Source organism: Notamacropus eugenii, chromosome 2, assembly GCF_028372415.1.
Source record: "Notamacropus eugenii isolate mMacEug1 chromosome 2, mMacEug1.pri_v2, whole genome shotgun sequence".
NCBI lineage: Eukaryota > Metazoa > Chordata > Mammalia > Diprotodontia > Macropodidae > Notamacropus > Notamacropus eugenii.
The window spans coordinates 232,474,051-232,490,121 of record NC_092873.1 but is presented as its reverse complement, the minus strand read 5'-3'; the positions used below and the strand labels follow the sequence as shown (position 1 = coordinate 232,490,121).

General features: G+C 38.0%; 2 protein-coding genes across 9 annotated transcripts in view; both read right to left on the bottom strand.

Moving 5' to 3' along the window:
* LOC140522948 (uncharacterized) overlaps positions 1-3,029 on the bottom strand; it is a 39,875-nt gene extending 36,846 nt beyond the window's left edge. The window contains exon 1 of the mRNA XM_072638097.1: positions 2,840-3,029. Coding sequence (XP_072494198.1) covers positions 2,840-3,029 — 190 coding nt within the window. The remainder of the gene's footprint in view (positions 1-2,839) is intronic.
* Positions 3,030-4,239: 1,210 nt separating this feature from the next.
* Positions 4,240-16,071, bottom strand: part of STX11 (syntaxin 11) — a 96,233-nt gene continuing 84,401 nt past the window's right edge. For all 8 annotated transcript variants that reach the window (XM_072643519.1, XM_072643520.1, XM_072643521.1 and 5 more), the window contains one exon: positions 4,240-15,508. In XM_072643519.1, coding sequence (XP_072499620.1) covers positions 14,640-15,508 — 869 coding nt within the window. In that variant the 3' untranslated portion in view covers positions 4,240-14,639. The remainder of the gene's footprint in view (positions 15,509-16,071) is intronic.

The following is a 16,071-nucleotide window of genomic DNA, read 5'->3' as shown; positions in this document are numbered from 1 at the left end:
GTGTTAGGGAAGAATATGAATAGTTTAATTTGACGGGAGGAAAGAATATACAGAGGGAAGTAGATAAGAGTAAATGAATGCATGCCAGGCAAAGGAGGTACAAGTTTGTTTGATGGACCATTCATAGGGAGCCATTAAAGGGATTTGAGCTGAGGAGTGACATGACTGTGTCTATGTATGAAGATGATTTCTAGTCATAATATGAAGGATGAGTTGGAGTGTGAATGAGTAAGAGAATAGAAGTAATTAAGATAGTATAGGCAGTTAGAAGAAGTAGCCTTAGCAAGAAGTAGAGAAATCTCATCCTCTGAGGTCAAAAAAAAGGGTGAGAAAGCAGGTGATGATGTGGAAGAGTTTGAAGGAGTAGAAGGAGGTTCATGTCAAATGTCTTCAATATTTTTTCTTAAACATTTTATTTATTTTTAAAAATATACATTTTTATTTTATTTTTTATTAATTAATTTATTTTTAGTTTTCAACATTCACTTCCTTAAGATTTTGAGTTCTAAATTTTCTCCCCCTCCTCAAGAAGGCATGCAATCTGATATAGGTTCTGTATATACGTTCATATACATTCAATATACATACATATTTTCATATTAGTCGTGTAAAGAAGACTTAGAACCAATGGGAGGAACCATGAGAAAGAAGATAGAAAACAAGACAACAACAAAAAAGAGAGAGCAAATACTGTGCTTCAGTCTTCATTCAGACGTCAGAGCTCTTTTTCTGGATGTGGATAGCATGTTCCATTATGGGTCTTTTGGAGTTGTCTTAGATCCTTGCATTGCTGAGAAGGGCTAGGTCTATCAAAGTTGCTCATCACACAATGTTGCTGTTGCTGTGTACAATGTTCTCCCGATTCTACTCACTTCACTTAGCATCAGTTCATGTAAGCCTTTCGAAGCTTTTCTGAAGTCTGCCTGCTTATCATTTCTTATGGAATAATAACATTCTATTACATTCAAATACACATCTTAATCAGCCATTCCCCAATTGATGGGCATCCCCTTAATTTCCAATTTTTGGCCACCACAGAAAGAGCTGCTGAAAAGATTTTTATACGTGTGGATCCTTTTCCCATTTTTATGATCTCTTTGGAATACAAGCCTAAAAATGGTATTGCTGGGTAAAAGGGTATGCACAGTTTTATTAGCCCTTTGGGCATAGTTCCAAATTGCTCTCCAGAACAGTTGGATTCTTTCATAACTCCACCAACAATGCATTAGTGTTCCAACTCTCCTACATCTTCAACATTTATCATTTGCCTGTTTTATCATGTTAGCTATCCTGATAGGTGTGAAGTGGTACCTCAGAGTTGTTTTGATTTGCATTTCTCTAATCAATAGTGATTTAGAGCATTTTTTCACATAGCTATAGATAACTTTAATTTCTTCCTCTGAAAACTGCCTATTCCTATCCTTTGACCATTTATCAATTGGGGAATGACTTGTAGTTTTGTAAATTTGACTCAATTTTCTATGTATTTTAGAAATGAGGCCTTTATCAGAGACACTGGTTGCAAAATTGTTTCTCAGTTTTCTGCTTCCTTTCTCATTCTTGTTTGCACTGGTTTTGTTTGTGCAAAAACATTTTAATTTATAGGTGAAGGAATGTGCCATTTATGAGATTATTTCTCCCCTTCCCCATAATAAGGTTTGAATTTGATCTCTTTTATAATTAAGTAAAATAAAAATTACACATTGTATGAACAAACTTTGTGTCAGTGGGTGGCCTGATGTATCTAAATGCAGTTCTCTAAAAGAACTATTTTTTTAGTTTTGAGAATAGACCAGTCCCTGGGGCACAAAGCAATCTACTCCACATGACCCTGGAATCCTTTAATACTCTAAGTTTGGTATGGTGGTATTTGGGGGGCAAATCACATGAGCATTCCCTCTGGGACCACTAGTCTCAGTTCATATTCACAATAGTGGTTTTGAGACCCCTGAGGACTAACATCCTCTGTCCATTACACACTGTTAATTTACATATAGATTGAGCTCCAATCTAGTGCATCATCTAGGACCAGAAACCACACAGCAAATAGCAAAGCTTAAAAAAAATTCAGTCAGCAAAACCCACCTTCTCTCTGTCTCAAATATCAAAGCCTTTAATTGACTGAATAAACAAGTAAATGGTATAAGAATGCATGAAAAATAATTTTTACTGTGCATCAAGGGCTGCACTAAGCATTAGAGTACTAAAACAAAAGCAAAGCTAGTTTCTACCTTTAAGAAGCTTACATTCTAATAAGGGGAGTCAGTGCTTATAGAAATGCTGATAGTGGAAGGATGTTTGGCTTTGGAAAGTTGCTGAGTTGGTATATCTCATGGTGTCTTTCCACCTCTTTTCCACCTTCCTTTTGTATGTTGTTCTCCTCCCCCCATTCTTAAAATAAGAATTGCCTTTCTTTTTCTTGTATTCTAAGCACTTAGCACAGTGACTGCAGCATAGCAGGCATTTAATAAATATTTAATTTAATTGGTGAGTGGAGTCATAGGAAAGTAGATCAACACACTCTTTCCAGAAGCAATGGCAATGTTGATTTGATTTTGGGGAATGGGGGAAAAACAGCTGGCAAAAAGATGGATGGGGATTTGAGTAAAGTATAACCAGAGCCTGTCTGAAACAGTGAATCCTCAGAGGAACTTCTCAATCAGACCAGAGGGGCCCCAGGGTATCCACGTTAAAGGGTTAAATCTTCAAGGTAAGGGTTCTGGCCTTAGCTATATGGTAGCCTTGTGAGAAAGGTTGAAGTCTTTCACAGACTCACCTGCTGCTGATGGGAGAGGAAATGATTCCTTGGCTACTCATGATCCTAGAACTGTGCCCAAACTGCAAGCCTCCAGGTGTAGGTACCAGTTTTGTCTCATTGCCATCTGTTGAGGTTCTTTTATTGCTTGGGCTTCTTCCCCAAAGATAGTATTATCACTCTTTATTGAGACTGTCTTAGGGTTAATCAACACATTTCCAGCTCCATCAAGTCCACAGCCATAGGCCTGATGGACTACAAAAGGGTCCTTCATGTTAATATCTTTTTTCCCTCCAAACTCAAATGCTACCCTTTCAGTGAAAAGTCCTTTAAGCTCCCCTGATAGTTAGGTTAGGGTGGATCAGTTCTTTTAAATTCCTTCCCATCTTTATCAGTCCTCACCTGGGCTGAACAAATCACGATAAGGCTTCAATCAGCCAATAAGGAGGCACTTGGCCACCTTAGAGAACATAGGGTGGAGCTGGCCTTTGCCCAGCTTCTGTGCCTAGGAATGGTTCTAAGGCTTTTCTGTTAGTGATATAATTATATGCAGCTGAAACCTAAGAAAAGCCTTTTCCCAGATTTCTTTTATGGCATATAATTAAAATATAATAATAATAATAAAAAAAATCTTTCAGGCAGAACATAGTTCTACAAATTCTTGAATTTTGAATATATATACTTTTCAGTTAGTTGTATAAAGAATTAAAGCAATGGTCGAAAATTAACACTGAACATCTCTTGAATATAGAGCATACAACTCAGAACATTTCACATTCTCCACTAAGAGAACTGGTATAGAATGAGTAAAGGAAAGAGTCCTGGGTGATTAAAAGTAGATGGAATGGGGGAATATAAGTTGATGACCTTATATTAAAAAACATTTTCTCTTTTATTTTTCTTGGTTTGAATTTCACAAAAATAGAAATCTACTTTCTATTTTGGTAAGAGGTCTTTTAAAATATCAATCATCTTTTAGGTTGATAGAACATTTGAATTGGGAGCCTTATAGGGGCAGCTAAGTGGTTCAAAGGATAGATATTGGGACTTGCAGGCAAGATTTGTTCAAATCCTGCCTCACTCACCAACTAACTACGTGGCCCTGGGCAAGCCACTTAATCTCTACAGGCCTCAACTTTCCCATTTATAAAATGAAGATAATAATAGCAATGACCTCACAGGATTGTGAGAATCAAGTAAGATAATATATAAAGCACTTTACACACCTTAAAGGGCAATATAAATTTGTAGCACACAAGGAAGGGGCAGCTAGGTGGTACAGTAAATGGAGTGCTAGGCCTGGAGTCAGGAAAACCTGAGGGCAAATCTGGTCTCAGACCCTTACTAGCTGTGTGACCAGGCAAGTCACTTAACCCTCACTTTTCCCTTCTATAAAATGACCTGCAGAAGGAAATGCAAACCATTTCACTATCTCTGCCAAGAAAACTCCAAATGTGGTCATGATGGGTTAGACGCAACTGAAATGACTGAACAACAAAATAAAGAGGTATATTGTCAAGATAGAAAGCTAAAATCCAACTTTTCCTCACATGATTTCATTTACTACAGCATTCTCATTTTACTCAGTAAATCAATCAACAAACACGCATTGAGCACTTACTATGTACTAGGTCTGTGATCAGCCCTAGGAATACAAAGGAAATCAATCAGTAATTTCTAATGGGGAGACAAGACACATACATACATACATACATACATATATACACACATATCAGAATATACAGGATTATAGATGTATATGTACACATATATACATATATATATCAGAATATACAAGATTAAAAATAGACCTTAAAGGGAATGGCGTTAACATCTGGATGGATCAGAAAAGATCCACTCTGGGGAGGAGGAGGGGGGAGGGGGGGAGGGATGGAGAGAGTGAGAGAGAGACAGAGAGGTAGAGAGAGAGAACAAACATTTCCATATACAAAATAGAAAGAAAATGAGGATTATATGTGTAACAGTGATAGGTTGGTTCTGTCTAACCAAAACTTATAAATCCTGAATCCTTATGCTTAGGTGGATTGTAGTTCTACCTTCATAGAGAGTAAGACCATGACCATGGTTGGGAAATCACTTGTTTTCCCCCACCTGTCAGAGGGTTTTGGGGCTAGAATTATATCTATCTAATACACTTGAGCTATGTCTAGGATATAATTCTTTTTAGGTGGAGAATCAAAATAAAAGTATATTTTCTGGCCATTTGGGGCAGGTAGTAGTTATGCCCAGGCAAGGAGTTTCACAATTTACTTAATCTTGGCATGTTTAACTTCTCCTCCCACCATATCCTCATAACACAAAAGACAATCACAGATAGTGCACAAACATTGATCAAAGCAAGAAGTAAAATTGTAATCAGGGAAGTTGTATAGATTAGGTGACAGAACATACAAGACTCAGAATCTGGAGGCTGAAGTAAGATGAAATCTCAGCTCAACTGGGGAGAAAAAGACTGCATCCTATGAATCCACTCTTAGTTGTCCCTGGAGTTGCAGGCAGTAAGAATTTGTTGTCATTTTGGGGTGTCAACTTCTCCCCATGTGCCCAGGGATCTTTCATTTGCCATTCAAAGTCCCTAATTTTTCTCTCTTGCCTCCTTTCTCTCCTCTACTTCTCTTCCCCACATCCCTCTACATATATGCAGTGTTACAGGGTTCTTCTGAAGGGTACACCAAGCTTGCCTAGGGGTGTGACTCCATATGTAAAACTGTGAATCTCTGTCATACAATTGGGCTGAGTTTTAAAGGAAGTCAGGGATTCCAAAAGGGGGAGAGCATTTGAGGCATGGGAAATAGGAATGCAAAAGTTTACAGATGGTGATGAGGGCTGGAAGGGGGGTGTGAAACCCCCACAAAGACCAGGGTACCAGGGGCAGAATTTCTGGAGAAGAATTCACAGACTCAAGCACTGTTGAGGTCAAGGTAAAGATTTATTACTCTTTTCCATGGGCAAGAGTTCTTAGGAATCCTGCAATCTTAGAGGGGTACATGTAAAGTTTATATAGGATATTTTATAGTGAAACATGTGCCAAATATGCTAACTAGGTGTTTTGGGGTGGGATTAGGTAGTGGTTAAGGAATGGTCAGTTCTTAAAGGAACATGCACTTTGGGTATCTATTGCACAGGTATTTTACCCAAAATTCATTGGGAAATAGCCCAAGGTGGGGAGGGGGATTGGGGTGGATCCTACCCGGAGGTGTTGTTTTAGGCCTGAAACATCACTAAGTCAACCAATAGTCAGGGCTGACTCAGAAATACCAGGCTGCTCTCATCAATGTATTGTTAGACTAGATAAATGTAAGGGAGTATACATACATATGATTGGTCAGTGAGCAGTAAATGTGGTTATGACCCAGTACACAGCCCATTCAGCCAGTGCACAGTTTGTTCAGACTAAGAAGCTCTATAGGTGCAGCTGGCTACTGTAGAAGGAAAGGAGATAATGGTTGTTGCTAGGGCAGGCTGTGTCCTTGGGCTGGGGAGAAACTGCCTGGGATAGTATTTTGAGGCTAAGGAGAGATGTGATTTTTTAAAGAGAAATTTGATTTTAAAATTGGGGCCCAAGCACGTGTACCTAAGCACTCCATCAATGGGAGAGGAGAGTCATGGGTGAAGAAGCAGGTAATTTGGCTAGCTTATAGATTTTAAAAAGGGGAGTGAAATCTGAGAAGACTGGAAAGGTAGGGAGGGGCCAGGTAATGAAGAGCTTTAAATGCCAGATGTAACATTTTATATTTGATCTTAGAGGCAAGACAGAGCCACTGTACTTTACTAAGTAGGGGTGGTGACATGGACAGAACTAAACTTTATAAAATGGCTTTGGCAGCTGTGTATCAGATTTCTGGGAGGAAGTGGACAAAAGCAGCATAAAATGGGCAGGAAAAGATGAGCTGTGAACACAGGCTCATTTGAATATTTGAGACTACATTTGGGTAAGGGGGAGTGGTATGTCAGAGCTATGTTTGTTCTTCCTGTACCTTTGAAGTAAACATTCCTTTGTAAAAGTTAATTTGACTGTTAAGTGGATAAATAGAATTGTGGTGATTGGACTCCTAAAATTTTGGGGAAAATCAGTAAGGGCTTGAGCCAATGGCAGAAACAAGAGACCCTTTCTTGGGGGAGTAGTAAAGAACTTTTAGGGAAGGCTGAAATGTGGGGTGCCAAAGAAGCTCATGTTACATTATCACTAGATCTTTTCCATTTTTTCATGCTTCCTCCTTCCTGTTTCATCTTTAAATGTTCTCTAATTTGGTTTGATTGAGTCTCAAGTCAAGATTTTTGCACATTTGTTTTACTTTTCATTGTTCCTCAATATTAAAAATGCATCGATATATTTTGTTTTGATAAAATAGTCACATCCCAAATACTGACTCCAACTATATTCCTCCTAAACAGTCAAGTAAATTTCATCTTCTAGTGCTTCATTGTTTTATGAGGGAATACTACTTATAAATCTCTCACCATCCTCCTCAGTTATACTTTGTAAATGAGTTTATAATCTGTACTGGTGTTACTCTCTGCTACCTTGTCTTACCATTTAGCCAGAAACTTAAGTGTTTGCTGCCTGAAGACATTACTAGGCTCTTTTGGACTTCTCATTTTGGCAATTGCTTTACTTCAGTTAAATTTCCATATAAAATGGTGATATCTCTCTTTATTCATTTCCCAATTTCTTGTTCAGATAAATCCGACTGAGCTATTTTAATTGTATGTTCTTTACTTTTTTTTTTTCAATTTTGGTGTTGACTTTGATCTCTTTGAGCCAGCAAGTCAGTGATCAGACTCTGTACAGACAGTCAATTCAGAAAAGTCTGCCACATCAATAACTAGTCATTTCCTGTCTGTTGAGACATAATTCATTTCATTTTTGGTTATGTTATTCAGAGTTTCATTTATTCATTGTATAGTCTCCTAAATAATAGCCATCATAATTCAAAAGAGTTCAGCTTAACTGTCCACGTGGAGAAACAGTGGATGAAGAATGAAGAATGTCTATTGTCCAACTCTGATCCACAATTGGATGGACAAATCCACCTGAAACTGATCTATTGGTACATATGTCCAGGACAGATGCCATATATGGACAATAAGCTGGACTGAAAGCTCAACAAGTATAGACTAGTGGGAAATTGTGAGGAATTGTGCAGTGTTTTCAATGACCCTTACAACAAAAGTCCTCCTTTCCTAACACCAATATTCTTTCAGTGGATGTTGTATGGCTAAGTTATGGAATACTGTAGTCTCAGTAGACTATATATTTGTCTAATTGAACTGAATCCTATTAAAGACACAAGTCATTCAACAAAAGAGAGGAACATGGTAAATGTGAGTAGCCTACAACATAATAATACAGAAATAGTAATAAGTGTAATAGAAGCAGCATAAAAGATGATATCAGATTGGTGTATGACTTTGAAAAAAGATGAGCTGACCATTCATTGAGAGGGACAGCTCTTCTACCACTCTAGTCCTGATGTGATAAAAAGAGATGTAGAGAAAGACACCCCCTCATACAACCCTTCAGTACTTTGGTAAATCTCTTATGGAAGGTTTATGGGACAACATGGGCAAAAAGAGGGAAGCATCTCCAGGCATGGATACAATGAAATCTATTTCACAGGAGCACAGGAAGAAGATGAGATTTAAAATACACTGAAGTATCAAACTATTCAGCATTTTCAGAGTCCAGCATCTTCATTTTCTGAAGAAAACATTCATTATATACAGGCTGTCCCCAAAGTCTTAGTGTATTAAATTATATGTTAAAATAAAGCTGTAGTAAAACCTTGGGATACACTGTATAAATCTGATGCTTTTGCTAATCTAGTCTCATATAGTCTATAAGACATTTTTTGTTTTCCTATTTTCCTGAGGTTTACTTTCTAATGTATTTTTGTTCTCCCCTATATATTTAGATTGAAGACATCAAATATTAAAGTATACTTTGATGTTATTTGAAAAATATTATTGAATTTTCATAGAACTGATTTCTTTATTCATCTTCTGCAACAGATGACCCAACATTCATTAGCTGCAACTAATTTCAAGGTGGTTTTTTTTTTGCTTATGATTATCATGAAGCCCTGTAATGTTCCATTAAATGATAAATGTCCCTTGAAATGCCCTTTCTTTTCTGTACATTTTGATACACAAAAAAACCAATTCTGACAACTCACAAAGAATTACAGGATCACAATTCCTTTATCTAAGGAGAACCTGTAAGACATCCTTCAACTGAGGAAAAACTTACTTCTATAGTCAACTCATTGGTTGTTGAACAAGGTATCTTGCACTTGTGAACTGGGTAACCAGTCAATTCAATGAATAAAACTGTCTTAAAATTTTTAAATGTTCAGAAGTTTCTAAAAATTATGATTTTAGCATCTTATGTGCCTCTCTTGTCATTCAATCACTATCACTGCAGAAGGGGATGGAAGATGCACAGAACTAGAGGCCATGAAGTGTGTGTATACATATATAGACATATGTGTATATATACATATATGTGTATGCATATTTGTATATATATACATGCCTATTATATACAAAGAGAGAGTTCTAACCATAAGTGCACCCATTCTGTAGACCTCCTCCCCCTGGGGGAGCTCAGAGCTCCACATGGGCCTGCCCCCTCTGGGGTTCTATACTTCTCACAGCCTAAGTTTCAGTGCCTGGGATGCTACCACCCCTTCTGCCCCAAGCCCAAAGTGTGGGGGGGGGCAGGGATCCTGCTGTCCTCCCATAGGGCAGTAGAATTTGCATAATCCGAATTTACAGAAATCAAGAATTGTATATATGTGTCTACAGATATATTCACACACATGTGCATATGTGTGTGTGTCTATATCTGTCTATTTTTTTCATTGCCATGGCCAACAACTTCATGACTTAGTGGCCAGCCTTTGGCAGTGAGATTCCTCTTATATAAAAAAAAACCCAACAACTTCTTATCAACAACTTAGTTCTGCAGTTCATTTTTAAATTCAGGGAGAAAAGACCTATGGGAACAGAGAAAAATGTGGAGAAGGCCAATTCGCTCTTTTCGTTTAATTTACACCTAGAATGAAGTCTGTAGTTTGTTCCTACAACTTCAATCCTCCCTCCTCCAGTTCTCCACAGATCCTGACTTCCAGTAGAAGTACTCGAGTAAACCCACATTAATTTATTGAGTTTAATTGAGTAAATAATTCCCATTCATCTTTAATTTTTCATCTGTAGTTGGATATTGTCCTGCTTCTACAGATCAGCTTGTACAGCAATTAGAAAAGCAAACAAACATCCTTATCACTGCAAAAAAAAGGTTCCTTATACACAAATTAATTATGTTCTTATTCTTGCTAGACCTACTGCTGTCATTTTATGAAGGATTATCAGATGAGCTATCTGCTCTTTTATCTTTCCAAAAATATCTGATCTTCTTGGGTTAATTTTAGGCTCTCAGGGAAAAAGATCCCCAATAAAAGGGCTACCAAAGCTACAGAAACTGGAAACCCAGGGCAAAAAAGTCCTACACTTTCTAAATGTAATTGCAACCAATTCTCTGAATGAATTAAAATGTAGGCTTTATTCTATTTATCCATTTGAGATGTGTGAAATTCAGGTATACTTGTAACATACAAGTGTATTTTCCTTTTATTCAGGCCTGTTAATCTGACCAAAGCTTTTTCCTAGGCAATTATGTAAGTTGAGAAGATCACCCCATTTAGAGTGAAACCCAACTTTAAGAGATTATCTGGTCTCATTTTTTTTTTTGGAGTGTTTGGAAAACATGAGATAAGTGGTTTATTCCTACTCAAAGAAAGGAATGCTAAGTCACAGAAAGAATAAGTGAACATTAACAGAATGATTACAATAGCATTCTATAACTTCATGTACACCTGTGTTTACAATCAGTTAAGAGGCTAGTTGGTTGTGTTTTTTTAAGAAGCCTCATCAGAACATAAAGTATAATACTGCTCAGTAGGTACCTCCCATTTCATCTTGGCCCTAGGCACTATCTGATCAAACAATTGACCAAGCTCCATCTCTTTCCTGTGCCCTCTTTCTTGAACTCTCTAATGTGGAAGCTTCCCCAGTACCAGCCACATTCACTCTGGTGGAGATCATTTTGCCCAGGGATCTCTGACCTTTCCACACTCATAAGGTATTTTAGGTCAAGGATTTTTAACTTTTTTTCTGTAATTGATCCCTTTGGCATCTCCTGAAGCCTATGAACACCCCTCTTAGACTAGTGTTTTTAGATGCATAAAATTAAATACACAGAATTACAAAGGAAACTGAGTATATTGAAATAGTTATCAAAATATTTTTTTAAAGTTCATGTGCCTCCAGATTAAGAACTTCTGATTCTAGTCCACTCTTTTCATTTTATAGATAAGGAAACTGAGACCCAAAAAGGTTGAATTCCTTGCTCAGAGTCACAAAAATACTACAAAATGGCTAAGTATAACCTTAAATAAAACATATGAATAGTTCTTCCCTAGCTGATATTCTTTAGATATAGTAACTGCCCCTATGTCATATAAAATATAACACTGTAAATGATAGAGAATTTCTTTTTCTAACTTGTGAATGAGGATCTTCCCACAAAAGAAAGAACAGACTCATTAATGACAAAGGAAATGGATTAAAGCAATTTTGACTCAAAATGGGTACAGAGATCCTGGTGGCATGTAAATTGGCCCAATGTTTCTAGAAAACAATGGGCATTATTTTGTAGAGTCACAGAAAACCTCATATTCTTTGACCCTGTAATTCAATAAATAGTTCAGTTCTTTAAGGATCTTATATAGCTACTCTTTCCACCTATAGATAACTATAGAACTCTGGACTATATATAGAACTCTGAACCTGGACGCCTCTAGAATTCTGGACAAACAGAATTGATCAATCAGTGGTCTACTGCATATGGACCTGTTGGCTCTTACATTGGATGTCAAATACAATCCATTGCCTGGCCCACCCCCCAATTCTTTGCAATTTGTAAGAACCTGACATAGTTAATTCTATGCTATTATAGCCTCAGAAGATATCATACCATGATGAGACATCAAAGTATTAATAAAGGAAATAATCTAAAGAAAATAAATGTAATTTATGCAAAGATGTTTATAGCAATTCTATTTGTAAGAGTAAAATGTCAGAAACAACCCAAATATTTTATATTAAGACAATATGCAAACTATGAAATATTATGTACCTATTAAAAATGCAAGAATGCAAATAATATCAATATACAGAAAGAGGTAAATAAAATAATGTTAAGTAAAAAAAGCAGAATTGTAAACACTAATTACAACTGTGTAAAACTACCTGTAGTGACATAAAGTTTGGAACGAATATGGAGTGATATAAATAAGGCTTACTTTTCATTAGGTTTTCATACAAATTATTCATAAAAATACATATGTACAAAAAAGTGAAGGGACAGAAAATTGAATAACTATCTCAAATTATAGTCTTAAGTTAGTAATAGTCCAGTTACTGAGAAGGGAATCTTAGTTTTAGAACTGGAAGAGCCTTCACCTAGTCCTACTCCCTTATTTTACATATAAGGAAACCAGGCCCAGGAAGGTTAAGAGCCTAAAATGAGATCTGTAGCTTGTTCACAAAAGCAGGATCACACAAGTAGAAAGCAGATCTGGGATTTGAACCCAGGGAAACAGTAATAACCATGGAGATGACGAGAATCAAAATCCTGTTTCCCCTAGGGATTAACTATTAAAATAACAAAGAGCTCTTGCCCACAAGGTCACAAAGCTCAAAAAAACCAGTTGAAGGAGCTATAAATAAATACTCCATCTTTTTATCCCCTTTTTATCTGAGTTGTCCTAAGAATCTATTCCTTGGAGAACTGAATGACTTAGCCTTGACCTGGTTTGAGAGGGAGCTGCAGAATTGGAAAGAGGGCAGGGCAGATGGTTAACGTGGGTTGGATCACTGTTAATGGAATACAATATCCACTACCTGGTGATTTTGGTTACTGGTAAAAGTTTTATATTTCAGCTCATTACAAGGCTGGGAAGAGACAAGATATCCTCATATGAAATAATTTCGGTTTTCAATGTGAGTTTTCTCTAACAACTTTCTCCTAGGCACGGAGTCTAACTCAGTAAATTTTAATTTATAATAATAGATAAAATTACTTGGGGGTGAGGTTTAAAAGGATGTGACACAAAAATATAGGGAAAAACTATAATTAGTACTTTAAAAGGCTTGTAACAAAAAGTTAGTAAATAGTTCTCCTTTAAAATACCCTAAATTCCTAAATGTTTGAATTTCACAGATCGTTCTAAATTCCATGAGAGAAGGAATGGCCCAAATGAAACAGAATAAGTTAAATTAATAAAATCTGACAGATGGTAAGTACTCAAGAGATCATTTAGGTCTTTAATGTCCTCATTAATTCCTTATAATAGATAATAATTTGCCTTTTATAGCTATGATTTTCATATATTATAGAACCCATTATTTTACAGATGAGGATACTGGAACTAAGAGCGGTGAATTGGCCAATGTTACAAACACTGAAGAGATAGAGCAAGATCTAATCCCTTAGCTATCCTCACTTCCAGGCTAGGACTCTTTCTAGCCTACCATGGGGTTAAAAGAAAGAATTAGCTGTGGCTAATTGCTTGTCATCTGTCCTAAGACATTTTTGAATTAGTGCTGGTATGTTTTGCTCTGCACATCTTTCTGGCCCTTTTCACCTATCTTTGCCAAACAGAATCAGTACAAAGGGTTCCCAAATGAAGTTTTTGGTAGGTTTTACAGGACAGAGGAAGAATTTTTAAACCAAAACAACTCAGAAGAGAGGTGAGAATGGGAGGCCTTCTTAAAGTACTGGGATCTATCTAGTATTTATTTTTAATAAGGGATATTCATAAATCTGAAGGGAAGTGATCTGGCTTAGCACTTATGTACAAACAACAGTGAATACTAATGTTCTACTCTTGTATGTGCCAGGATATTCATGTGTGCATAAAACTGACAAGTTAAAAAATGAACTTTATGTTTGTTTAATATATACAGACATCTAAAAACATGGGTGCTGTAATCCAAGTGCTTTGTACCTGTTCAATCTTCTGTGCTTAAAAATATTGGAAAACTCTCCCCAAAATGATCTCCAACAGAATAGAAACAAGGAACTAATGCATGTTTAATACAATAATAAGGATTAGGCCGGGAAGTTGTCTGGGTTGGACTTAAAAAAAACCCAAACAAACAAAACTCTATTCAGCAAGGGAGAAAAACAAACAATTTTACATTTTCTCTCTGTTTCCAAGTGAATTAAATTCTTAAGGACCAGGTCCCAAGAGCATTCCAGCATCTAGTTATGTGAGGAAGTAGTTTACTTTTTCAGTTCTATTGGAACCAGTCTATTTGACCATGATCAAATGACTAGGAAACCTCATAATTTTAGTGGACCCATAATTGGACTTCCTTCCCCCGCTGAGAAAAATGCTTATAACACTAACTTTCCGGGGATAAGAATGTTGTTCCTGACTCTATTTTCCATAAAAAGAATGAAAGCACTTTGGTTACACTCCACACAGAGCTAATGAGAGTTAGTATTATAGCAAATCTGGTTTTTTAATTGATGAAAACTTTGACAGCATCCATAGAGAGGAGGTGGAACCGAACAACTTAGCCCAGTCTTCTTCTTCTGCTGCTGCTGCTGCTTCCGTTTGAGAGAGAGATACAAAGATGACCAACACCCGTTCCCGAGGTCCCGGTGAGGAAGGTCCAACTCATTTTTGTTCCGAAACCTGTAAAAGTCTTGCTCCAAATGTGTCCATTCAGCATACTCTAGTCACAGTCAGCTGGCGGTGATGGGGTCCCGGGGGCTCCAGGCACGTCCGTCTCATTCGAGGCACCGACAGCAGCAGCAGCAAAGTGTCCGACAAGGGTTCTTCTTCTTGTACTCCGCCGCTTTCTTCACGTGAGCTTTCGCCTCGCCTGTGTAGCTCTGGACCTTTTCCACGTTCAGCTCTATGACATCCAGGATGTCGCCCTGCTCTTCCACGAGCAAAGCCATCTGGAGGAAGAGGTCGTGCACCTCGCGGATGCGGCTCTCCAGTTTCACCAGCTCTTTGTGCCTGCTCTCGATCTCGTTCAGGGCCGAGCGGGCGCCTTTCACATCGGCCAGGAGGTTCTCGGAGAAGACGTCCCACTTGCCTTGCTCGCACATCTCTTCTATCTGAGCCCCGGAGACCTCTTTGCCCATGATCTCCAGCTGCCGCTGAATACGGATCTTGCAGTTCTCCCTCTGGTTCATCTCGGCTCGGTTGTAGTCGTGCATGGCCTCCTGGAAAGCCCGAGTGAGAGCGTTGTACTGGGCCTTGGCGATTCGGGCCATGGCGGAATTGGCGCCGTGCTTCTCCTCCGCAGTCTCGCTGAAAGCTTTCATGCTCTGGAGCTTCTTATGGATGGCTTCTCCTCGGGCTTTGATGTCCTTCGCGATGGAGTTAGTGTCCCGCTTGATGCTGCTGAGGCGGCGCATGGAGGTGAGGAAGCGGGCGTTCTGCTTGCCCAGACGCTTGACGTCCACGGTCAGCAGATGGTTCTCTGTCTGGATGTCTCGGATGTCTTTGTACAAAGATTCCAGGATGTAGTCTGTCTCAAATATAATATTCTCCTGGGCAAAGTCCTCTTCACTCTCTCCTTCAGGAAACTGTTGGTCATACTGCCTGGATAACTCCAGCAACTCTGGGAGTCGGTCTTTCATCTTCCCTGCAAATAGACAGAATGAGATGGGATGAATTCAACAACATTTTCATATTTTGAAGAGTTCTTCCAGTGATGGTCAAATGCTTGGAGAGATGTAACAATGTATTATAATAATGTAATATATTGTTATATATTACATTATAATAAATATTATTCTTGTTTTAACTCATACCGGTAAAATGCTTGGAAGTTCCAAAGCACTTTCTTCCTAACAACCGGAGGTAGTACCACCTGTCTTATTAATCCCATTTTTAATATGAGGAAAGTGGGGTTTTGAGAAATGATTTATTCATGGTCATTCATAGCTAGTGTGTGAGATAGCATAGGAACATAGGCGTCCTGACTCCTGAGGACAGTTTCCAGGCAGTTAGGTAGCATAGTGGACAAAGTGCTGGGGGTGGTAGTCAGGGGAAATTGGAGTTTGAATCCTGTCTCAGACACTTACCTGCTATGTGACCCTGGGCAAATCAGATTCCTCATCTGCAAAATGGGGATGATAATAAGGCTTAAATCTCAGGGCTACTTAAGGATCAAATGAGATAACATACGCAAAGACCTCTGCAAAC